General features: G+C 40.6%; 1 protein-coding gene across 2 annotated transcripts; it reads left to right on the top strand.

Moving 5' to 3' along the window:
* The first annotated feature begins 1,233 nt into the window (after positions 1 to 1,233).
* On the top strand, positions 1,234 to 24,896 carry LOC146687383 (protein APCDD1). Of its 2 annotated transcripts, none has more exons than XM_085438018.1 (5): positions 1,234 to 1,618; positions 10,015 to 10,198; positions 10,893 to 11,418; positions 21,474 to 21,795; positions 22,805 to 24,896. In XM_085438018.1, exons 1-5 carry the CDS (start codon positions 1,579 to 1,581, stop codon positions 23,266 to 23,268), a joined length of 1,536 nt encoding a protein of 511 aa, XP_085294144.1. In that variant the 5' UTR covers positions 1,234 to 1,578; the 3' UTR covers positions 23,269 to 24,896. The 2 variants fall into 2 exon arrangements, with proteins under 2 accessions (XP_085294144.1, XP_085294145.1); XM_085438019.1 differs by lacking the exon at positions 1,234 to 1,618 and adding an exon at positions 4,628 to 4,980.
* The last annotated feature ends 700 nt before the right edge of the window (positions 24,897 to 25,596 follow it).

The raw sequence follows: 25,596 nt of genomic DNA, 5'->3' as shown, positions 1-25,596 counted from the left end.
AAGATCTTTTTCACTGACTTCTAAATTATTCTAAAGTTTTCTCAAGATCATTTACTCTATAAGTTTTTATTAATTTTGTTCTTTTAACCGATCATTTTGAGTTAAAACTGAGTGAAAGTCATAAATCGATAAGCTTATAATCAATAGTCTGGTGATTATAAGCTAGTAAGATGACGCTAACAAATAAGTTTTTGATTTTCAATTTTTAAATGGATTTGGTGCTTTTGCAGTGATACAATAGAGTTTTAAAAGCAAATGTACCACAGATGCCTCAGCCTCCAACTTTCAGCCTCCAACAGACTGGGTGAGTGATGGAGGAGCTGGAGTGCAGCCTCAGGGTTAAAAGATCAGAGAGAGACAAGAAAACCTCAAATTGAAAAGAGTCGGAAACTCAAGGCCACAGTCTCTCTTTATCAAACACACACACACACACACACACACACACACACACACACACACACACACACACACACACACACACACACACACACACACACATAACAGGTGTTCTAGGAGAAGGACACTGAACCTCTGTTGTTCTCCCTCCAGGCAGGAGGATACGATCTGAAGGTGTATAATTTGAAAGCCATGGTCAAGAAAAATGTGCAGCATCCATCATGGATGATAAGAAGGAGGATGTGGGACCTAATGAAGGAGGAACCAGTAAAGGCTAACCCTAATTCATCCTAAACAACATGAGATTTTCTTTTCTTTTTTAATTTATTTACCCTTTCATGTTCGGTGCAAGGCATTTTTAATCACTAACAAACTGACTTTTTTTAACCACAAAATATAATACACCCCTCTACTTTTTGATCAGTTCACCTCTTCATTAGACCCTTTCTGGCTTTTTGTTGATAAACCCCAGAGAGTTGCAGGAGAAACTAGGGGCAGGTATCAGGTGATGCGAAGATATTTTTGAGTGAGAAAAAAGAGACAAAACCAAAACTGTTCTCAAATTTTGGACCAGTAATACAATATCTGTTTTTTTTATGGCATCTTGTTTTTACAGTCATGGATATTTAAAATGCAATGAGAAAAATAACATATTCAACCCGAAAATACAGAAAATGTACTCCCCCCAAAAAATATGAGAAGGTGAAAAATACCTTATTTTTCTCTCTTTGGATTTTGCACTTCACTGGGGAAGCTTAAGCACCCTCCCCACGCCCATATAATATCTAAATGGGCGGGGTGAGTCCAATCTCTGGACACACTTCCAAACACTCCTCCGGGGCGCAGCACACAGGACACGCGCGCTAAAGTAAGAAAGCCTTTTGAACTCAGCACCACAATCTCTGACTGTTTCAGGGTGGCTCGCTGTAAAGTTTAAACTTTACTTTGATTTCCAGAGGATTCTTTGTTCGGATGCGAAAGTACAGCGGGCTTCTTATTCTCTCCCTCTGCGTATCGAGAGCATTCTTCATATGATGCTCGGATTTTGCAAAAGTGTTTTCTCCACGCTTTGGATCCAAAATGTGAGGATTTCTGTCGGAATAACTTCGGACGCTGAATAAAGGGAAGCCTGATCTCCGTTGTGACCAGCGTGAAGCTCGTTTTAATCCAACCAAGTCTGAAATGGGGCCGTCATCTAAGCTGCTTCTCGTTGCTTTTTTGGGTAAGAAACTTTTCCCCATGTGCTAGTGTTTGTTATTCTGAGGTTTCATGCGCTGCAACAAGTGTCAGTGTTAAAAGATTTTAAAAAAACTGAGCTCAAAGCATGTTTTACTCCACGTGCGCTTGGAAACATGTCCATGTGTTTCGTATTTGTTTTTCTATACAAGCTGTACAGTTAGAACAATTTCAGACGGTCATTTAAGTTAATTTATTTACTTTGCTAATCATTTAAACCGCACATATGTAAGATGTGGGTCACTCATAGGTTAAAATTCCCTTCATCACACCTGTTCACTATCATGGCTTGATGTTTGCCTCCATTCAGGACAAACTTTGTGTTAACTTTGCGCCTTATGCCACAGTGATGTATAAAGGTTAGAAGGCAATAAAAATCTTCCCCGAGGCTGCTGGGCAGATGAAAGCGCTGCGAGAGTTAAGAGCCACTTAAAACATCCAATCCTGATGAAAACCCTGTCTGAGCAGCAGAGGATTATGGGACTGCAGTTGACCCAATCCATCTGTTGCCAGTGACAGTGGAAGGCAACATTTGGCAGCAACTTCAAATAACCTGGTTGAGATAAAAAAAACATTTTGGGGTCCACTTATCCTTAAGTGTGTTTAAGTGAATCCGAACGTTCAATTAAGTGGTGTGTTATTGCAGCCTTTCAGAGTGGCAATGAAAATGCACTGTCAGGCTAGATTAGAGTGCGCTGTAAATTTACTGGGAGAGAAAACCTCAGCGTGTCTTTGGAGAGCAAAACGGAAAGGTTAAAAAAAAAAAGCCAAGAAATGGACCCACGGAAGAGCAGCTGCTTCTATTTCACCTTTTTACTGAATCTAATCTATTCTGCTCAGTGGACCTCAATGGAGCCATGAAGTTTTTATTGTATCTGCATATAGATATTGGCTTAACTGACAGCTTTACTTTAATGTTCATTTCAGAGTAGTTGCTGTTGTTTTTTTTTATCATTATATTATTTTGTGTGTGGTGGTCATGTGGCTATAGTTTCTTTAAATTTTCAGAAAAGTTGAAAGAATAGAAAGTAGCAATAAAAAAATAGAAACACATTTCACCCATATTTGCTATAATTTGACTAATATTACACATATATTGCCAAAATTGGCATTTTGGTTCAAAAAAGGGGTTAAAAAAAAAAGAAAAAATACACATTTTAATCTTATGCCTGCCTCTGAAATCCAGATTGGACAGATGTGCTATTGTATTATAAAATCATAGCCAATAATTCTGTACTTAACATCACAGTAGTCACTGTAAAGTAACTTTAGTGAATGGTAATACACCAACAAAACCGGCTACGTTGCTGACACACTGTGATTGAAATCATTTAAAGGAGTTTGTGTTGATGTCTTGAAGGTTCATAAAAGCATTTGTGCAAAATGCCTAAAACATAATATATCGTATCAGCTAGTGCTGTCAGTCTGCCGATGCATCGGTCTGGCTCTGCAAAAGCTGCTGTAATTTGGGGTTGCACTGGGTTGGATGCCAGTTACCAGCATTTATCAGCTGTTAAAGTGGTCTGGAAGTCAAAGCAGTTTGAGACTAGCAGATCTCCAAAGATGCCAAATAACCATTTCCATAATTGCAAAGCATCACTCAGACAATTTGCACAATAATTTCATAGCGAGAGGGAGAGTCATGCTGGCATAACTGAGAGAGATGCAGTCAAACTGCAGCGAAAGGAAGCGAGGAAAGGAAGTAGGAGGCACAATTTGTAGCCCGGTTTGTCCTGCACATCTGTATCAGCAGCCAGTGCAGGAATGCAGTAAAAGTGCTGGTTGTGAAGTTTGGATGGATTACAAAACAATCTCATCTCAAGGTCCATTTAGTCACTTTTCTGTAACTTTTATGTGAAGCATGGTCCACATCAGCTGTTGGAGGTGTTGTTGTTGACACTGAAATGCAGATGTTCACATTTCCATTTTTCCTCTTGAAGGTTGAGCTACGAAGAATCAGATGGCTTCCAAGAAAAATCCCCCAAAAACCTTTAAAGTGCCAAAGCAGCTGCTAAATACTCTAAAATGAGACTACAGGGGCCCTGTGAAATTCCTGTTCCATTCGTGTGTGGTCTATGTTGGTGTATTTTTTCAGAATTAAAAAAGTATTATTTTTTTTATTAATAGTAATTATGGTGGTGACTTTTTTTCTTATTTCTTCAACATTTTTCAAAAACAGTCAAAGGTTTGGATTAAGGAAATTGGAGAAGTGGAAGAAAATGGATGGATGTCTTTAATTTGTCCCAAAGGAAGAAAAATTCTGAACAAAAATAGAAAATGTATTTTCCAACATTTGGTCCAGAGTAAAAAATCTCATCAACCTGATTGCCATGAGCCCCAGAGCCTGAAAATACCTGCTGTTTCTGATGGCTTTTCACTTGGCACCACTGTGATATTGACGATCATGGTTTTGTCTTAGCAACTTGAAATTTGTAGATATGCGTGTCTCACTGAGGAAAATTAAAACTGGGTTTCCTACTCCTGCCACCCTCGGGTAAAAACTTAGACTAGAAGCAATGACGTTCCCTCCTGGCTCAGCCTTCTTAATGTTTAATGCTCACCGCTAGCGTGCATTACACCTGCTAAACATGAGCGTTTTCTGTGCCAAATTACAGCCTGTATGGCTGTACTGTATCTTATTACTTATTTTTCTCTCAAGTTTATATAAGTTTACCTAAATGCATCTAAAATACAAAAACAGGGAGTCAAGTGTAGCTCAAAGCTCCTCTTTCCTTTGACATTGTTTTGGCATTTCCCCCATGCAAGTACAATCTGACAGCTGGCTCTACTCTCTTGTTACTGAACCAAAGCAGTATTTTATGGCTTTTACTTCCTAATCTGTGTAAGTAACTTAGATAAATGTGTACTGGCTTTCGAAATGTGCAATTTTCCTTCTGATCTCCAAGTAGAAAGCCTTTCAAAGTACTCAAGCACCTCCACTTTTCTTTTTTTCTTTTTTTTTTTTATGTACTCTTAGAGCTGGGCGATAGAACGATAACGATATGTATCGCGATATAACTTTTACTGATAGAGAAATTAAGCTATCGCGATAGACCTCGCCGCTCTTGTCCTCAAAAAAAAAAAAAAAAAAAAGGTCAGCCAATCCAAATTAAGTAGCGCAGAGCCGAACCAATCACAGCCGCAGCGTCACGTCGCGTGACTTGTTACGTACAGCACAAGTGCCAAGCCGCACGTGTGTTTGTTTGGGAAGCAGCCAGCGGGTAATGGAGGAAATGAGTGTGCCGACTAGAAAAATCAACCGCGCGTGACCGAAGAGAAAACAGATGATGGTTCCAGTGCCGGAGAGATTGTCGAACGGAAGAGCCATAGAAGTTCCGTAGTGTGAAGGTATTTCGGCTATTTCAAGTCTGACAAAAATAGAGTAGCGTGCACTGTAAATTGTGCCGAAAGCAAGTCTGGAAATACAATGAACTGGTGCATGCGTCACACTGTGCGCCACGTTATTGTTTCGGTGAAATGAATTTCTACAATACTGTTACTGTTAATTCTACTCTCTGCAGTGTTTAAATGCTTACATATACACACAGTTACTGTCCCTCCACACATACGACTCGGTTCTGCTTCTATGCCGCAGCTTTGTTTACTTTTTCCCACCGAGGCTTCTAGACTTCTGATTGGCCAACATTTAGGCACGGTTAGGAATCTAGCGCCACCTGCTGCTTTGGCATGTTCATAGCAGCGTTTTCCTTCATTTCTGCCTTTATGTGTGGACGGGATTATTTTTTAAAACGAAAACGGAAAATCTCCGTTTTCAAAAATACCCGTGTACGTGTGGACGTAGCCTCAGTCTCTGACTGGAAGCGCTAATTCGTCATTCGGCTTTTGTCAGACTAAAGTAACTGTTAAAACTGTTTGAAAAGCTCAGCTATACAACAAGGAGAGATTGAGAATTTCCTTTTAGTTCTCAGTTTATTTGATATTGACAAAAGTTAGTCAGTTTTGTCTGTTCTTCTGTAAAACAAACTAAGATTTATTTTTAGAATTAATATTTTGTTTCTAAGTGGAATTGACAATTTAGTCTGTTTCGTTTGTTCTATTTTGAAACTTAAACGCTTTAGCGGCTGCCTTTTGTGTAGTTTGCAATATTTGCCTTTATTTATCTGAAAAAGTCTCATGTTCCTTAAGTACATCTACCCTGTTGAACTTATTATGGGAAATAAATATTTAAATAAAAACAAGCTGCTGATTATTTCACATTTTACTTGTGAGCAACGGCACATTTAAATCTTACAAATATAGTTATTTGGCTTATATCGTGATAGATATCGTTATCGCCTGAAATGAAAAAAACATATCGTGATATGAAAAAATCTCATATCGCCCAGCTCTATGTACTCTATAACTTCCCACCTCTGGATGCAGCTGCCCTGAAGTTGAAGTGTCATTTTGTCTACCCTTTTCAACTCCTGCGCGGTCACTGCCAGACTCTGAGATAACAAGAAGAAAAGTCCTTTGTCTGGTCTCTGCTCTGGAAATTTAGGATTTTTCTCTTCCCATAAATACTGTACAGTCTCTCTTCTTGTCAGGGGTCCCAGCCTTCTTACCTCACCAGTGGGATCGGGCCAACTGGAAATGTTCGCCGTGGTTTGGGACTCTGGGAGTTTTGTGGGTGCTTTGATTTAGATAGAGCAGCAGTTTGGGAAAGCAGCAGCAGCAGCAGCGAAGGGCCAGAAAGAGTTTGAGTGGAGCCGTTCTGATTATTGCCTTCACGAACGAAGAGTTAAAAAAAAAAAAAAAAAAAAAAAAACTAGTGGAAGAAAGTCACACATTCAACACTAAAAAAGTGCAAAGAAGCAGGCGTCTGATGCCTCCTCTTATAAAGTCACTTTTAACAAGCTACGCATAACCTCCATATAATCATTTCCTCATTTATTTCCCTGTCTGAGTCTGTTTTCCATTTCGAGTAGGTCCACATTTGTCTTTGATGTAATGTAAGAAGATTTGTAACTGTGGTTCAAAACGAAGCTCACGTTTCATTATAATTTTGATATTTGCACAGGCTTCCCTATGACACTGCTGACTCTGGATCAGGTCTGTCTAACGTCATGACAGAAAGATATCAGCGATGTTGCTCACAATCTTATCACAAAGAGAAAAAAAAAACATTTGACCACGACTTAGGAAAACATTGTTGGAGATAACAAATTATGTCTTAATCTAACGAAACAGCAGATTTTCACAGAAACAAAGATTTATTATTCTCCTCCTTCATTCTCAGGCTGTTGCGTAAATCTGACATTAAGCTTCAGTAACCTTTAGAAACCACTCCCTCCTCAAAAAAATTAGTTCTTTTTTGTTTTGGGGAGGTTTTTTTGGTTAATGAACTTATGCTCACACAGTAATGTGAGAAAAAAGTACACCAAGTACCATCTTTACTCCAATAGCCAGCAGATTCGTGTCCCACCACTCAGTTGAAACTCCGTCTCTGCTGTGCGCATGCTTCAGTGCAACATGACTGGCTCAAATGTTTCATAGTTCAGCTGTTGATTGGCTCTTTGTGGATGAGGTGTGAAAACGGCAAATTTCTATTCAGGATTCTTCTTAGTTCCACTTTTCTGGCTTATATGATGCTTCTGAACAAATTCCAGACCCAACTCTGCCAGGTAAAGCTAAAAGATCACAGATCTACCTTTTTTTTTTTTTTTTATAAAAAGCACTGTCAATATCAACTAGTATATCTAATTGAAATTCCCGTTCCAATCTTCATTTTTCTCAGAAAAAATGATCCGATAGTGTTATTCCCCAGTTTTCCAGACAATCCCCGGGTCTCCACTGAGCACAAACTTCAGAAAACATTATGTTAGCAGACTGATGGATAAAATTAGTTTTACATATAGGATATAATTTAAAAAAAAATCAGCAAATAAAATCTCAGATGAACCACAACATGACATATTACACTGTCATTGTTTAACAAAAACGAAGCCAAAATGCAGAAGCGTGTGACAAACTAAGTATACCCTCTGAGGTTTTAGCTTGTAGAATCATCTTTAACAGTTTTTAACTTGAAGTAATCGTTCTCTGTGCGACTGGATCGGGCTCTCGTTTGATTGCTAACGAATTCTGGCCAACTCGTCTTTACAGTTTCGTTCAGTTCATTGAGGTTTCCATGAACTCATCTAGGCACAGCTCTCTTAAGGTTCCACCACAACATTTCAATCAGGTTGAGGTCTGGACTTTGACTGGGCTGTTGCAACATCTCGATTCTTTTCTTTTTCAGCTATTCAGCCATGGGGATCATTTGACTGTAGAGTAGAGGAGTTCACGGTCAACTCAATGACTGTAAGGTGCCCAGGTCCTGGCTGCAAAACAAGCTCAAATCATCACCTTCAATCAACACTGATATAAGCTGTTTTTTCTATTATATTGCCTTTGCTTTTTTTGCTAAACGTGCTGCTGCGTGTTGTTGCCAAACATCTCCACTTTGGTCTGATCTGTTTGAAGGACACTGTCCAAGAGGTCCTGTGGTTTTCCTGTTCTTTCTAGAGCCAAGAGGCTGGCATACCTTCCAAACAAGCCATACTTGTTCATTCTTTTTCTGATTGTGCTGTCCTGAACTTTTAGCATTTAACATGCTAATTAAGGCCTGTGCGGTCTAAGATGTAGCGCTTGGGTTTGGGGGGGGTTTGCAATTTATCTCAGCTTTGCACGTTGTGACCTTGGGGTGAATTTGCTGGGACGTCCACTCCTTAGAAGATTGGTTACAGTCTTGAATGATTTGCACTTGTGAATAATCTTTCCGCTGCATAATGACAGACTTCAAACTGTTTGGAAATGGCCCTTCCCAGATTAATGGGCAGCAACAAAAGCTTCTCTGAGATCATCTCTGACTTCTTTCCTGCTTGAATGCTCCACACCAGCACACCCCCGAACTGCTTTTGCATTTTCTCTTAAAAAATTCTTCTGTTAAATACATAATGGCACGGTGTACCACTTTATGTTCTATTCACCTAATTTATAACCGGGTAACAGTTTCGCAGCTAGATTTCTGTTAGTTTTCTTTTGGATGTGCTCAACCCTTAAATTCACCTGCTATTAAACCCGAGGGGTTGCATAAAAGTGTTAAGTGTGTTTTAGATTATACATCTCACCAGGTTTCCTTTTTTAACACTCTCAAGCGCACACTGTTAGTTTTTGCTCTCATCATAGTGAAAACAAGCTGTTGGCAGCCACTCAGATCGTTGCTGTGGTCCAAGCCGAGTGCAGGTGTTTAAAAAAACCAAAAAAACATTTATATACATACGTGGATAACATGCAGCAAACTGTGAAGTGTCTCCTTTGATTTTTAAGATCAGCTACAGCAAACAGAGCAGCGTTACTAATACCACCAGCTGAGTCGGGGGATCAAGTCTCTCCCACTGTCCAGTGTTTCCATTCAGCAGTGCTGTGATGTGGTGATTTGCACACAAGCCTGGGCTAGCTCTCATAGGAGCTGCCCGACTGGGTGTAAAACAGCTGGATGGAGCTTTGTTCTTCATGGAGCTTTTGGCTTCTTTTAATCAGATGTTTTTCTCCCTCCTTCAGTGTTATTAGTCTCAAATTAAAAGCTCAGAGGCGACCGCAGTGGCATTCCTGGGCATTAAATGATATTGCCAGGCAAGTCGGGTCTGATAGAAAGAATTCATGGCAAAGTCTTCATATTTCAAGGTAGATTTTGATGATATCGGAGTATTACATGGCATAAATCCTTGAGGGAATGTGAGCTTCGGGGCTTTTCTCTGGCTGTAGGCTTTTTAAGTGCTTTCATTTCCGACATTTTATCCCTTTAAGCTCAGTCCATCGCTGAAGGTATTGTTTTTCCATGTGGTGCGTCAAGGGCACGCGGGCGGTGTGGGAACTGAGCATACAAATCTTCGTCATTTGTCTTGGTTCGTTTGAATGTTGTTGTTAAAAGTGAGTGGAAGCCGAAATTCACTAATTGGCCCTCAACCTGTCTCATGATCTGCTCATTTTCATTCATACCAGGTGTTACAGGTTGTTGGAGCAGCCATGTAATCTCTGGCAATGACAAGAGTTAAAATGACAAACTTAAACCTTCTAAACACTTCAAAGAGGCCTGGCAGATTGAAAGCATGAGGGAGACTGCTGTTCCGTTTGATCTCAGCGTAATTGGCCTTCCCAGTTGTCCTAAAAGCGGTAATTTTTTTAGAAGGTAAAGATATGCCAGAATAAACAGATTCCTCTGTGGTTTATCCAGCCTTTCAAACTCGGTGACCCCAACATTTGATGTTCAAACGCTGCTCAATGGTAATTCAACAGCTGTTTACAATGTAATTTTTCGTTTTGATTGTTTTACATTTGTTATTGTACGTAAAGGCTCGTCATCATCATCTTTGTTTTCTCATCGTCTTGTTCCCACAGTTTGGGTTGAAGGTTCCTCTCTTCACTACTCGGAAAGCCGCTCAAGTCGCCTCTATCCAGAGAAAACCTTTGGCCGATCTATCAAAGACTCCCAGTGCCAGCACATGCTAAAGCACCTTCACAATGGCGCCCGGATCACTGTGCAGATGCCTCCCAGCGTGGAGGGCCACTGGGTGTCCACCAGGTTGGCGTCTTTTCTCTGTATCTTCCCCCTAACCAAAATCTTTAAGAGTTTGCATTACTCTCTAGCAAGCTACTACTTTCACTTCATTATAGTAAGAAACTCTTAGCAGGAGGTGATTTTTTTTTTTTTGTTTAATTAAAGCTTACATTACTTTCACTGTGAGTCAATGTGTGTTCACCACATTTCTTTATTTTTACGCCCACTGATGTGGTTCACAGGCACATGGGAGTGGTTTGGAGGCTTCCTTTAAACTAATGGTTGCAACTCAACAATGGGGAAACAGGAACACAAATAGTAATAGACAAACTCATTGGTTATGATGTTAAAAAAGAACAACAGCAAGTGGGTGGGGCTTTTGCTCTTTATATATAGATATATAGATACAGATTAGTTTCAGCCTCCTCCTGTCAGGTCTGACATGTCTGAGCTTCTCTGAATGCACCACCAGACAGAAACTTACGCTGATCTCGTGACATTCTTCACAAAAGAATAAACCAAAGACGTACAACCAATAAAAAAGACTGAAGCTAGTCAATCTTCTGTGCAGATTAATTGGGTTATATTTCAAACATGCTGTTTGTGAAACTCAAGGCAAGGAACATGAATACCACTCAGCTCTTCACACAAACATAAATGTTTTTAAGGGGTTTTTTTTTTTTGTTTCTTTTTAACAGCCATCTGTCCTCTCTTTCAGCTGTGAGGTCAGACCAGGCCCAGAGTTCCTGACACGCTCCTACAGGTTTTACCCCAACAACACCTTCCAGGCTCACCAGTTTTATTATGAGGACAACCACTGCACCAAACCCATCTACACGCTGGTGATTCGGGGTCGACTGCGCTTACGCCAGGCTTCCTGGATCATCCGCGGTGGCACAGAGGCGGAGTACCAGCTCCATCGTGTCCAGATGGTGTATCACACAGCCACCGTGGACAAAGAGCTCAGCCAGAGGCTCAACCGCAGCTGCCGAGGGGCAGTGAAGGGCGCCTGGGAACCCAACGCGATGTACGAGCTGGTGAGCGAGGAGGGCGACTACGACTGCACCAGAGAGCTTAACTTTGCCATGCATGAGCTGCAGCTGCTGAGAGTGGAGAAGCAGTACCTGCACCACAACCTGGATCACCTGGTGGAGGAGCTGTTTCTAGGAGACATACACACTGAACCATCGCAGAGGTTGTACTACAAGCCGTCCAGCTACCAGACCGCTTTGCAAAACGCCAAGGCAAGTCCCTAATGATCCTCCCTCGCTTAGGGCTTAGTGCATTGATGCTATTATGTAGCCTTAGACTTGATTCTAGAACAGAGTTTGTCCACTTGTGGGTCGTAATATTAAATTAAAGAGTTTTTATAATTACAAAACATTAAAAAATAAGTTTTGGGGCGTCCATAACTTTGAACTATTGTTATAGCCTTAAAAGTCTACTGCTGTACTTCAGCACAACCTGTTGGGTTGTCTAAAAGCCTACATTTTTTAAATCAGCAATAGTGTGACTGTATATAAAAGATGGCAACACTCATTAGTCAATTAAGTACCATCATGACGCATCAAGCTGAGTGTCATCACTGTCGCCATCTTTGTGTTTTGTAACCAGACATGGAGTGGATAGACTGTGAAGCTCTTAGACACTGAACCCTCGCACGGAAATCTCATTCTGAAACATGCACCCTTTGATCCTCTTTTGACTCTAGTGGGAACTGTAATTTACAAAATGAACATTATGTTGTATTAAAGACAGCTTGAAAGTAGTAACTCGGCTCAAAAGCTGATCTGCAGAATGTTTGTTTAGCATTTTCCAACAGACTTTCTTTGCAACCAGGCTCCTTTTTGAAACCAGCAGTCGCCCCCTTAAGGGCATTAGAAAGAATGCAAGTTTAAGGCACACCCACTTCGGTTTCAAATGTCACAACTGGAAGCTACTTCCATCTTTTATGCACAGTCTGTGGTTAAGACACTAGGCTTCTCTGTCAGTAAACAGCCAGTATTATTTTAAAGTTGGTAAGGCAGGGACTATGTTGAAGTTTGTAGTTGTGCAGAATCTCTGCCAGTAACAACAGTTATTACCTGCAGGGGATAGCTGCCTCACTGTGCAGGAACCATGACTTACCAGTAGGAGTCCTTAGTTGAGCGACGGGAATGAGAACTCTTCCCACCCAGAAACCTGACGTTTGTATTCATTGGATCGTAGGTAGGGTTTTGTTTTCTGTCCCGAGCATGCAACTCAGTGTGCAACCTCAGCTGAACTCCATCCCTGCTGTGTTGACCCTCCACGCCACAAAGACCACACACACCAGATAGAACCTGAGCTGACCTGAAAAACATACATTTTAATTTGGGCGCTATCTTATGTATAATTTAACCAAAATCAGTGAGGAGACCAGGATAAACTGTTTACTAATTGTGTTTATTGTGTTTTAGAGGGAAGGCCTGTTGTTTTTGTTTGTTTTTTTTTAGGGGGGGAAAAATTACATTATTCTGCTGAATTATCGAGTTATTGATAATCCAAATTATTCTGAGGCGGTTAAGCCCATCTGTTGTACCTAACTGATATCTATTTAGAAAACCCTAGTCTGTGTTAGGATCTCTGTGTAAGTCAATAATCTTGAGCTTAGACCTTTGCACACTAAATATTTGCACTGAAAGAAACCAGAAACTATCTACATACTGATTTCATCTCCACTGTGCTTACAGGATATAATTTCTGTATTTACACTGCTGAAAAGGAGTTTCCCCGCTGGCTGAAACCCTAGAGTGATGTTTTCACTGTCACCCTCTACAGAGATCACAATGAAATCCTGTTCGGGTCTGCTGTCTAAATAAACATTCATATGTATGGGGATGACGGGGCTTGGTGTTGCTGATCAGAATGTAAACAGTGTGTGGGGTGACGAGCTGTGATCAGACAAGCTCCCCTGTGGCGCTGTAATGACCAGAGCTGCTCTCCTTAAGCCCCTCTGGCCTGCAGAGATGCAATGTGAAACCGAGCCTATCTCTGGGAGCAATCATCATGCGGTATTCCTGGAATTTGGATTGATGCGGCCATATGAATTAGTCCAGTGAGCACATACCAGCTCCGATCTTATGCGTGCCTGGGGCTCAAATCAAACTGTTGCATGTGCTCCGTTTTGTCTTCAATCTTTTTGGAATAAAAAAAGGAAGTTGGACTGTTGGCGGAATTTTCAGTGACACTTCCAAACTGGGAATCAGTCCTAGAGTTGCAGCCTTGAAGGGAAAAAAGGGAGTTTTTGCTTCTGTCTCTTTCATTTCTGTTACCACTCCGGTTCAGTTAATGTCAGTGAAGTTTCTTTTTAACAAACCTTATAAAAAGTATTCTCTTCCCTGAAACACCGCCAGTCTTTTTGTGTATTTTCGAAACATCCTGCTGTCAAGCTAGAACAGGGACTGTTTCTTTGCCAGGAAGCAGTTCCAATAAAAACTCTTCAGTGTGTTCTTCAGATTACTGAGAAACAAAAGATTGTCTCTCAGTAACCTGAAGAGTGTTTCTGTTACAGAAATACTCTTCTTAATTTCTTTAAATCCCATCCATCCATTCTCTTTGCTTATGCTTTTCAGGGGGAGCCTATCCCATCTACCATAGGGCAAGAAGCTGGGTATACCCTGGACAGGTCACGAGCCTGATGCAGGGCTAACGTAGAGAGACAGACAACCATTCACACTTGCATTCACACCTAAGGGCAGTTTAGAGTCACCAATTAACCAAAACCCCATGGTATGTCTTTGGACTGTGGGATTTTCATTAAATGCATTAATCAAAACGGTGCATGCATCTACATACAGAAGATTATTGCCAATCACTACAGCTGCACTTTGCACTTTAGATCATTTTAATCACATTAAATGGATGGATGTAGTCTTTGCACCTAATGCTTAATTATGCCAGTTTATGTATGTGTTTGCCTATGAAGAACCTATAGAGAGCCTTTCAGCCAATGCCAACATGCTCCCCTACAGTCCTCCAAAATCCCAAATGCATGGCGCGCTATATGGATGACTCTGTGTATCAGTTGAATGCTGATTGGTTGAAAAATGTGCCAGAAAAGGGAAGGGAGCACCAGGAAAGTGCACAAGAATTGGCTTTCCATAGTTTTTAACACTCAGTTTGACTCCTCTGCACTGCTGGCTAACGGACCAGCAACAGCACAAGCAAGAGTAGCGCACATGGGTGTGCCCCCATCTGACAAGATGCTGTCTGCAGGTAGATGGGCAGTATTTAGCTGCCAGCACACAGCCACTGCTGTACCATAATTTCCCCTTAAAAGGTGAATCCAGTGTCAAAGTGCCTTAAAACTGCATTCTTTCTAATGACCAACAGGGGGGCGACTCTTTAGGTTACAAATAGAAATCGGATCTGAAATTTAAAAATGACTCTGCAACTTAATCACTCATTTAAGTTTTTATTAAACATGACTTGATGTTTGTCCCGTTTAATTAAACTACTTCTCCGTGATGTAGTGGTAAATACATTCACCATACTCGCAAAATACCTACGGTTAGAGATTGGGTGTAGACAAAAGTCCCAGAGACTCACAAGCTGATATCTTCATGGCTCCAATCCTAAGCCTGAATGAATGGGATGGTGTCCGGCATAAAATCTGTGCCAAAACAAACATGCAGATCAGTCCACTGTGCTGATCGCTTGCTAAATAATGAAGTAGAATAGAAGATATGTGCTCCAAGGTTTTAATCGTATTCTCAGATTCAGCAATCTCTCATGTTTAGTTTAGTTTAAAAACAAATATGGTGATGGCTGAAATTCCTATCTTGAGGGTGTTGTTCACAGACCAATGTATGATGTCATCTCAGATACACAGGCTGTGATTTCAGCATCTTTCAACTCAGTGTGCTGGTTTTAAAACCATCAATTTCACTGCTTTGATTTACATTCAGACACAAACATAGTGGAGTGTTTAGTAGCTAAAGGTATTTACAAAAAGAGATGTTGGAGACCAGAACAGTGCTCAAGGAATAAACACTGGACATGACGGTAATAAAATACAGTTTAACTTGATTTAATGCAGAATAGATTCTTTGAAACTCCACTGTATTTGAGTGGAAACCAAACTCTTGAAGGTGAACATTATAAAACTTGCAAAAAAAGTAGCTCCTTAGTAACTCCCTATTTGGGTAAACGTGGTCATTTGTTTCTATAATAACACAAAGGTCTACATTACAGTATTGTTTTTCACGGCATTTTTCAGTTACAGTAAATTAAGTTTCGTATATTTTCTTGGTAAAGCAGCAGTACAGAGTACCGCACTCGTTCTTACTCGAAAAGCACTCAACTGGACCATCTCTTGAGGTTGTAATGGTTTCTTTTTAGGGATTTTTTTTTTTTTTTATTGCCATGGTGATGATCCAATACATTAATCTTGAGCAGTGTACCCAGGGCTGGTCCCAGGACTGGTCCCAGGCCAGAACATTTGCTGGTGCCAGCATGTTCATTTGTGGTTCCTGGGTGGAACTCAGCAGTGATGCAAGAGCAAAGCGGGGGACTGTGTTTTTAAGTTTTCTGTCGCCCCGGCTCATTGCTGCGTCACTGAGGCGGCGTAATGACCACTTGATAATGATCCTTGTTAAGAAGGGATCAGTTTTGGGGGTTTTTCTATATTGTTGCTGTTTTTAAAGTGTTGTGTTTGCTCATTTTGTGTGTGTACTTGTTATGCTGCTCTTGGTCATTTCTTTCATGAAAGTACCTCAAAACTTGAGCAATAAAGCCGGTCAATCTGAGATGAAAGGTTTTTTTATGAATTCCCAGGAAGTCTTCTTACAGAAGGGATACTGGTATAGCTCAATGGATGCCAGTTTAAAAAAATCAAAGTATTAGGACTGTCTGTTTTGCCAACAGGTCTCTACGGAAGGTTTTGAAAGTCTGATATGGTTTCAGTTTCTCATAAAATGTTTGCTCCTGGACATCAGCTTTCCCTGAACTACGTCCCAAATGGAAGAATTCAGCTCTAATGCTCCTTTATCTGCCATGACTTGGATTGCACTTTATTTGTACGTCACCTCTGTTCAGTATAGTAAAAAAAAAATGAAATGAAATGGGGGGAGTCACTTATATGTAGCAAGGGTAGTAATATCCTCCCTCATTTCCTCTGTTTTTATTTTCTTCATTTCCAGTAAAGTTATAAAATACTTTGCTTCTACCTAAAAGTGCGTCCAGCATTTCATGGCAAGCCGGACACTGTAGGCTCAACGCGGCAAAGAAACCTGCCTGCTAATGATTTCCTGTTAAATACAAGGTTGAACTCTTGGCTGGAGTCTTTGGTCACTGACACACTGAAAACCCATCCATGCTCAGATCCACTTAAACTTCTCAGCATTTTTGCTGGTTATGAGGGCATTTATCCCACTTGTACATCAAACATAATTAACCCGTTTACAAGTAAATAAAAGGGAACTACTCTGATGAAGCAGCCTTTTATTTTAAATGTAGTTTTTAATTGAACAATTAAATATTCAATCAAATATTCTCCTCCACCACCAGTTTGTTTGTCAGTAAATAGTTTATAAACATTTAACACATGCTTTATGACACTACCGTTATTATTACGTACAGAATTTCTTAATGCTCGTCATTGTCAACAATTGTAACTAAAATCAGAGTTTCAAATAAAAAATAAAAATTCCAAATTTTGGTCAAGAAACGCAGCCTCTCACACTCTGGTGTTATTTCAGTCTTCTACTGAAAGTCTCTTTGAACACTGAACTAACTGCATTTACACGGTTTAGATGAGGACGAGTACAAGCATGGCTTGTCCTTGTTCTGGCTAAGATGAGCCCTGTCACACCTGTGCACTGGGTTTATTCATTTATTTTTACACAAAATTTAGATTCATTTTTGGTTAGTTTAATCTTTTTCATATTCTCATATTTTTCTTATGATTATTACAGATTCACAGGTGGCCATAGAAGACTATCTGCCTCCATCTAACCCTCTCCCTAGTGTCCTCTGCATGTCCTCCTTCACTGTATCCAGAAATCTCCATGTTCAGCATTCTCCTACTCTGCACATGTTCAAACCATCTCGCTTCTTTAAAGCAGCCTGAGCCATTCCTCTGATATGCTAATTTCTAATCCTGTACATCCCGGATTAAAAATAAGCGGTTGTTGAGCTGCACTCCCAGGCAAATTCTTTTCATTTGAAACCTCTGACTTTCCAACTCTGCCCCCCGTTTCCAAACCATACACCGTAGCGGATCTCATTACCATCTTGTAAACCTTCATCTTCACTCTTGCCGCTATCCTTCTGTCTTAAATCACCCCTGATGCTGCGCTCTCTTCCTCACCTCTCCTGTGCACTGTCTGTGGCTTTGGATGATTTACCCCAAGTATCTGAACTCATCCACGTTCACTCCCTCTGCTCCTGAACATTTCCCCTGGTACACCTCACCGTCTCACCAGGCAGTTTAAATCATTAGCTGCAGAGCTGATATCTGTACAGTTATGTCCACTAATCAAGAGAGGATGAATTACCCATAATCCTTTGTGAATGAGGCCATCTGTGATTTAATGCTCTCCTTTATGCACTTTACTCTTTATGCAGTGGATGTGGGAAATAAACTCCCTGGTCCATCTCTCTCTTCATCCATTGTCCAAAGTGAGCATTTTTTTTTTCCTTCATAATTGATGATTATGATTACAACAGTTAAATATTGCTATATTAATGAAGCACCTCCAGCCCCCCACTCACAACTTTTCTGGAAGAAACTCTGAGCTTGTAGTGTCATTTTGTTTGATTTATATTTTCAGATAACATTATCAGGAAAAGAAGCAACAAAAAAAAAAAAACCCTGCACTGGTTTAAATCATTGGTAGTGTCATGATATATGGGACAGATTGGTATCAGTAGGAGGACATATTCATTGTTAGGCCAGACAGGAAGTCTATATTTTATGGGCTCTGAGTCCCTTCAGATACAAAACATTTTCCACACCTGCGACTGAAACTCTCCGGATTCCGGCTCTTTTTCTTATGTCCACACATATATATGCTAAAATATACGCACATGCTGCATTTTCCTCTCTTCATATGCAACTCTTATATAAACACACACATAGTGCACAGCTTTTAAAAACACACTGTTCTCTCACACATATTCTGGTGGGAGGCCTCCCTTCCAGTCGTCCCATTAACCTTTCGCTCTGAGGCGGTTATGGAGCTGCAGTGGGATTATCTCATCTGCAGGATGTAGTGATACTCCAGCTTTTTCTCCTCATTTTACCGTTCTCCATTTCTTTCTTTCTTTTAAAACTCCCCATAAATCTCATGCAGACATAATGTTGTCTGGGAAAAAGAGCGATTGAGTTGAGAAGGTCAGGTCTTAAATTTTGACCACCCTCAAATAACAAAAAACTGAATTGGTTCCCTGGAGTTCAGTCTTTGGAAGAGATTTTGTGGAATATGGGATGTAGTTTCCAGCTCTGAGTCTGTTGGAGAGCCCCGGCCGTCCTGTCTGGACACACGCTGCTCCACCTGACTAGTGATATTAACTGAATATGATTAACTGTTTTTTTTATGCATGTACAAATGTTGTGTGTGTGTGTGGCATTAAAACTCAGCATGCTGTTTTCTGTGTAATGGCTTTAAGTAGTCCCGACATCTGTGTTGTACTGTGAAACAATGTGTTCTCTTTGGCTCCAAACACTCCAGAGGGTCAGACTGAATGAAATAGTTTCCTTACTCTCCTCCGAACAGATTCCAGTAGTTCTGTGTGTGAATTTCATGACACAATGTGCTGATGTCATGAAAGGTTTTCAGGACAAACAGATTTCAGTGAACATGCTTCTGTTTTGTCTTTGAGTAGCAGGCTAAACTTTGAGTTCGTGAACAGTTTGCACTATAATAAGCTGACTGTCTCATAAATGGTTCACTTTTTCTTTTTATCTGACCACTTCTTGTGCAGCCTTGAAATCTTCTCACATCACCCACCTGTATAAATGTAAATGTTGGATGCAGTCGGACTATAGACGGTATAAAACACAGACGTAACCACTGTGAAATCACTCACCACCAGTGTTTTCACCATTGTCATCTCGTGATTTGAACTCAGACATGATGAGTGGAGTTCTGATTATTGAGATTTTTCACATGACGTCATGTTGTGTACCAATTTAGACATGATGTGACCACTGACTGCCGTGGAAACTGGATTCAAAGAAGGCTTCTTGGGATTGTTTTGGTTGCTAGTAGAGTGTCACTGTCTTCTGTAGTTTTTATGATTGTCTTCAAATACTTGCTAACTGCTAGCCCAGAGGAAGTAAAACTTGGAAAAAGTGCAATGTAAACCAGAAATTGAGAAAATTTGCCATTAAAGTAACAACTTTTACTGTTACTGTTGGCTACATGTTTCATAAAGTGCAACTTTTACTTTGAAGGCAAACGGTTGCAAGATGGTTGCAGATCAGACTTGTTCACACGATCCTACACTATCACCATGATTATCACACATCCAAAAATGACATATAAACCGTGTCAGTATTAACAGCAAATCTTGATTTCATTTCAGTCTTTTGACTAAAACGTCATTTAGTTTTAGTTCTATTTTAAGGATCAGTTGTTTTACTTTTAGTCAAGCAAATATCATAAGATTGTAGTAGAGTAAATATAAGTGTTTTTACCAGTGAGAGTTGTTCCACATGGTTTACAAAAGCAATTTCCGTCGGGGTCAACCTTCGGGATCAATAAAGTTTTATTGAATTGAATTGAAAATGGCTTATTTTTATTGACATCAAATGTGAAATAGCGCCATATGTCTACTCTTTGATTCCTCTCAAGTGTTTACATCGTCTTGTCTCCGTCAGGGGAAAAAAAGTTTGCTTAACGGAAACTGTGACAGTAAAAAATGTAAAAATGGCTTTACAAACAGCATATTAAGCACTGTCAACATATGAAGAGATTGGCTCATCTTCCAGTGCTTTGTGTCCGACAGTTTGTCACTGGTTAGACATTTAAGGTCTCGAATATTTAGACAACCTTCTAATATATTCTCCACTTTACAGTATCATTGCAAAAACAGCCTGTTTTTCTCCCCCTTTTGTTTTTATTTTATAGCTTCAGTCACCAATCCTTCCACTCAGAATCGGTTTAACTCAGGACACAGTACCCACTCGCTTAGTTTAGCCAATGGTTATTTGGACTGTCATCACTTATGAGTCGCCAGAATCCATTTTGACATCCAATGGCCTCTGGAGGCCACACTGCTGTTAGTCTCTTCCTGTGTGTGTACATCCCTTTAATCACATGGTATATCCCGCAGAGAACAGCAAAGACTTTATTGTTAGCTATAAGATTATACTGAGTACTTGTATTTCAGGCATCTGGAGCCTTTAAATGTTATTCTTGACATTTGCAAATCAGCGTTTGTTTGTTTGCTAGCAGACCTCGCCATCTTTGGCATGTTGGCATTTTTGTTTGCACATTATTGGCACAATCTGTCAATGCAAACACAATGGATGCCCTCATGTAACGTTTTGCAGATAATCCAGGTTTTGCCAAAAATAACTACTTGAGGGGATGACAGATCTTTTGTCCAGTATGTTGGTGGATATAGTGACCAGCTGTGCAGGCTCGCTTTTATGGAGATCAGAGTTTATGTTGGACAATCGGTGTTGGCAACAATTCATGGATTGTTTTTTGGTTTTTTGCCCTTTATGCACTAACGTTATTGCAGTTTGTGGTATCTTCAGGCAGTTAAATAAATTGTGTTCTTCTGCAGTGTAGACACACATAACATAACTGACTGTTTTTTGTTTGTTTTTTTTGCACGAGTTTTTCCAAAAAAAGAATCATGATCCTCTTTGAGGGACAAGCTCTTCACGTTCCGCCTTGCCAGACATCTGATTTCTGTTGTATATCTGTCTTTGAATGCATTGTTACTCATCCAGACTAGTCCAAGAAACATCCAGCTGAGCTCTGCAGGAAACCGCTGTGATGACACACGAAGGCACGTCATCAGGCAGTGATTTAGGAAGTTTTATTTATTTATTTTCATTCCAAATAGCAGAGCATGTATCTTCTATATCACTCGATTATGCTCATTTAACTGTGGGAAGCCAAAACTACAATTGTGACTAAAGCTTGACTGACTGAGATTTATAGTCCTAGTTTGTATGTTTTCAGTAAATATGACTTTAGTCATGTGAAAAATCTCAATCTTTAGTGCTTTAGTGCTATGACTTTTTTTTTTGTCTAAACTTACTATTGGTAAAATGAAATCAGTTGTTATGAGTTAAATTAATTTTTTTTTTTTTCTTTAGAACCACGACCACAGCTGCATCGCCTGTCGTATCATCTACCGCTCGGACGAGTTCCACCCTCCCATCCTGCCGCCGCGGGCCGACCTGACCGTCGGGTTGTACGGTCAGTGGGTGAGCCAGCGCTGCGAAGTTCGCCCGGAGGTCCTCTTCCTGACCCGCCACTTCATCTTCCACGATAACAACCACACCTGGGAGGGCCATTACTACCACTACTCTGACCCCATCTGTAAACACCCCACCTTCACCATCTACGCCCGTGGCCGCTACAGTCGAGGGCTTCACTCAACCCGCGTCGTGGGAGGAACAGATTTTGTCTTCAAAGGTAACTTAGTGGTGTAATTGCATTTTTACCGTAATGCTGATTCTTAAAAACACTACCAAACCCTATTTTGATACAGTGTAGTTTAAACGCAGTTCCTCTACCAGTTCCTAACATTTTTGGCGTGCTCACTTTGAGCAGTGTTTGAATAAAAAGGTTAGACTGTTGCTTGTTTAATTAACTGGTAGTCGTGTTATGATCCATGTGATCCCTATTGACTTCGCAGACACAGTGTTTTCACAATCGATAGAAGGGAAGGACAGAAATAAGAACAAGGTTGTTTCAACAAGCAGAATAAACTGGTTCAATGACACGTCATTTAAAACTCAAGTCTGTCTATCTACCATTTGGAGACAGGCTGTATTGAAAGATGGATGCACCTACCCTAATATCGACCATTGGTTTGTGAAGTCTCACTTTGAGGCCTCAAGATCTTGTTGTTGTTGGTTTTTTTTGTTTAAACCTGATATGATGAGTGAGTGTGTCCCTTCTGTGTTAGCATCACTTTTTAGATAAAGAATGTAGTTCTTTGTTTCTTTCCCACATTTCTTAAAGATGGGGCACCCTCAAAGATATGGAGTTTTAGTAGACTTGACTTTCTAAAAAGCGATGCCCATCTTGTATACTGACTGTGCACAGAGCGCAACAATGTTACTCTACGGCAGGGGCGGTGTCCTGCAGTTTTTAGATGTGTCTGTGATCCAACACAGCTGATTCAAAATGGCTAAATTACCTCCTCAACATGTCTTGCAGTTCTCCAAAGGCCTGGTAATGAACTAATCATGTGATTTAGGTGTGTAGACCCAGAGTGAGATCTAAAACCTGCAGGACACCGGCCCTCGAGGCCTGGAGTTGGGGACCCCTGCTCTAGATCACAGTGAAAACAAGAAATGGCCAGCCAGGGTTTCAACAAGTAATACTTGAGAGACAAAAGTTCAGTAATAGTAATAAAAAGGCTTAAAATAAGCACAATAGATCGCTTTAAAGGTCTTCTTATGTCATCTTCTTTTAGTGAACCACATGAGAGTGACTCCCATGGACGTGGCCACCACATCCCTCCTCAATGTCTTCAGTGGTAATGAGTGTGGAGTGCAGGGGTCTTGGCAGGTCGGTGTGGAGCAGGATGTCACCCTAACCAATGGCTGCGTGGCGTTGGGCATCCGGCTGCCGCACACAGAGTATGAGCTGTTCCGCATGGAGCAGGACGCTCATGGACGCTACCTGCTCTACAACGGCCAGCGCCCCAGCGACGGCTCCAGTCCGGACCGCCCGGAGAAGCGAGCCACGTCCTACCAGATGCCCCTGGTCCAGTGTTCATCCAGCAGCCAGCCATCAGATTCCAGCCAAAGGGATGACACACAGAGGCCTCCGTTGCACCCCAACGGCTGCACAGGATGGCACAGAGGCGGCCAGAAACGCGCCGCGCTGGCCATCGCCGCGTTCGTTACTGCTCAACTTCTTTTCTGGCAAAGCTAGAGAGCAGGTTGAGTATTTTATCCACAAAGACACAAAAGAGGAGTGTGGATTCATCAGAGACCCAGAGGGGGTCACAGAGACTGCATTGGTAGACTAAGTTTACATTTGTTGTTTTAATGAATAAAGGAGCATAAAGACTGGTCCCTAAACCTCTGAACTCTTTACCAAAGACTTGAGACTGCTGCACCACAGAAACTGCACTTTAGAGTGGAACCAAAGACTGACCTGTGTTTATACAAACATACAAAGATGTCTTTATATCCACACACAGACATGAGAATATGTTATATATGATCTATTTACCTGCGACTGTTTTATATGATCTATCATCGGAGGACACGCTCGTCACCGTTTACAATAAAATGTACTTAACGTGTTAGAATCTTTTCTTTTTTTTTTTCTTTTCTTCGACATATAGCCTTGAAGTATGGTGAAGTCGGCAGCAGGTATTGGCCTCCTATTCCAAATAATGACCAAGCTCTTGTCTTGAATGAAATAAAACGCTTTCATGTGCCAACAGTTACCCTCCATGTAATCTAGAGAGATGTTTTTGTTCCCTCGCCGCTCAGACAGCTGCTTCCTCGCTGGCAGACACTCGACCTTGAGTCCAACGAGGCGGTTTTGTAGTTACGCAATGCTCACAGTGGGAACGACACCTGGAAAAGTGACAAACTACCACATCCGAGAATGCAGGAGATCACTTCAAGTGAGAGCTACATTAGTTTGTCCAAGTCATTCTCTATACTACTAATAAAGTGGATATTTTGGTTCTTTATCAATCTATTGCAACTGTGAACGATGACTGTTTTATTTCTCTCTGACTATACGCAAAGATCTAAAGGCAGGTTTAGATCTTCTGCCAGTTACTTTCTTGAGTCTATAAAACCTGTGATCAAATGGAAACTTTACATCTCTACAACCAAAAATAACTACAGTTAGACCCAGACATTTTGGACAATTAAAATGTTTTGTTTTGCTTTTGTAAACCAACTCAGTGGATTTTTAAAATCAAACTAATGTGTGATTGAAGTGCTGACTTCAGCTCTGAGGTTTAATGAAAAGTAAAGTTGCAAAGTAATTGGACAATTTGCTGCCCAGGTGATGCTTGTTTCCCTATTATTCCATTACAAGTGCAGAACTTGCATTTGGTATTAGTTCACAAGAACTCACGGAGACACTGCACTGAAAGAGGCCATTGCTAGGCTTAAAAAGTCTTGGGTTGGTTTTGCAGTGCTGGCAGGAACGCACAACATTGTTGATCTGATCACTCCAAAAGTTTCTTTTTTTTAAGGTAAAGAAATGTGATATTTGTGAGGCTCCAACTCCGTCACCTGATCTCAACCTAACAGTGCATAATGAGGGCAGAGAAATCCAAAATAAGCAGCAGCTGAAGTTATGTTGCAGTAAAGACCTAGCAGAGCATGCCAAGAGAGGAATCAGCATTTAGCTATATATGAGTTCTAGACTTCAGGCAGCCATCGACTCCAAAAGATTTTTATCTAAGTGTTAGAAACTAACCTTATATTAAAAATTGTTTGTCTAATTTTGAGCCTCTAAAAACGGGACTGTGTATAAAAATGTCTCATCTCTTCAAGCTTTTTGAATTAAAGCTGAGAATTTTCCCTTTAGTCACATCTTAATTGTTTGGTTTCCACTGTGGCTGTGTGAAGAAGAAAATCTACTGTATATAATCACTTCAGTGATATTACCGAAGACTCTCGCTGCGTCTAACACAAATAAGATGTTTGTGCAATCACAAAGGATCGACTGTGATGATGCATCAGTGTAGTCAGCTGTGTTACCCGTCAACAACGTGGAGTTGTAACTGTGGTCTTCTAGCAAAGGCCTCTGTAATATAAGAAACAAAGGGATTAGTGTTTGTTGCTTCTTTCAGGTGGTTTTTGAACCTGAGGGTGGAATAAATTCTAAATACCTTAATGGGATTAAAGTCCTCATGTGTGGCTCAGTATCAAAACTCCACTCCTCCAGTGGGATCTTTATTTCAGCCTTAATTAAGCTCATGGGGTTTCACTCATCATTATCATATGTTGTCATTTCGATCTCCCTCTCGGTCATGGACAAGGATTGGAGTTTCCCAGCATGCTTCTGTCAAATTTAAGCTTGAGGTTTTGTGTGTCATCATTAATAGTGCATCGTTTTTCCTCAGTGTTCCCAGGCTAAAGAAGCTTTAACGGGCTCCAAGAAATGTCTCAATAACTGGATACATGTATGAGATTACAAAGGTTTGATACTCCTTCGTGTTCATTACTGCTCTTACAGCCAGATTTTGTATATTGTAGCTTACTGAACATTTAACAGGGAACATAT

This window comes from Copadichromis virginalis, linkage group LG18 (genome assembly GCF_057382275.1).
Source record: "Copadichromis virginalis isolate Kocher_CV1m ecotype Utaka linkage group LG18, C_Virginalis_male_GT1.1, whole genome shotgun sequence".
NCBI lineage: Eukaryota > Metazoa > Chordata > Actinopteri > Cichliformes > Cichlidae > Copadichromis > Copadichromis virginalis.
Note: the sequence above shows the minus strand (reverse complement) of the source record. Positions and strands in the feature narration are given on the sequence as shown.

Coding starts and splice junctions, on each gene's coding strand:
- LOC146687383 (XM_085438018.1), top strand. CDS start 1,579: ATGGGGCCGTCATCTAAGCTGCTTCTCGTTGCTTTTTTGG. Junction 11,419..21,473: donor CCGCTTTGCAAAACGCCAAG/GCAAGTCCCTAA, acceptor TTTTTTCTTTAG/AACCACGACCACAGCTGCAT. Junction 21,796..22,804: donor AACAGATTTTGTCTTCAAAG/GTAACTTAGTGG, acceptor ATCTTCTTTTAG/TGAACCACATGAGAGTGACT.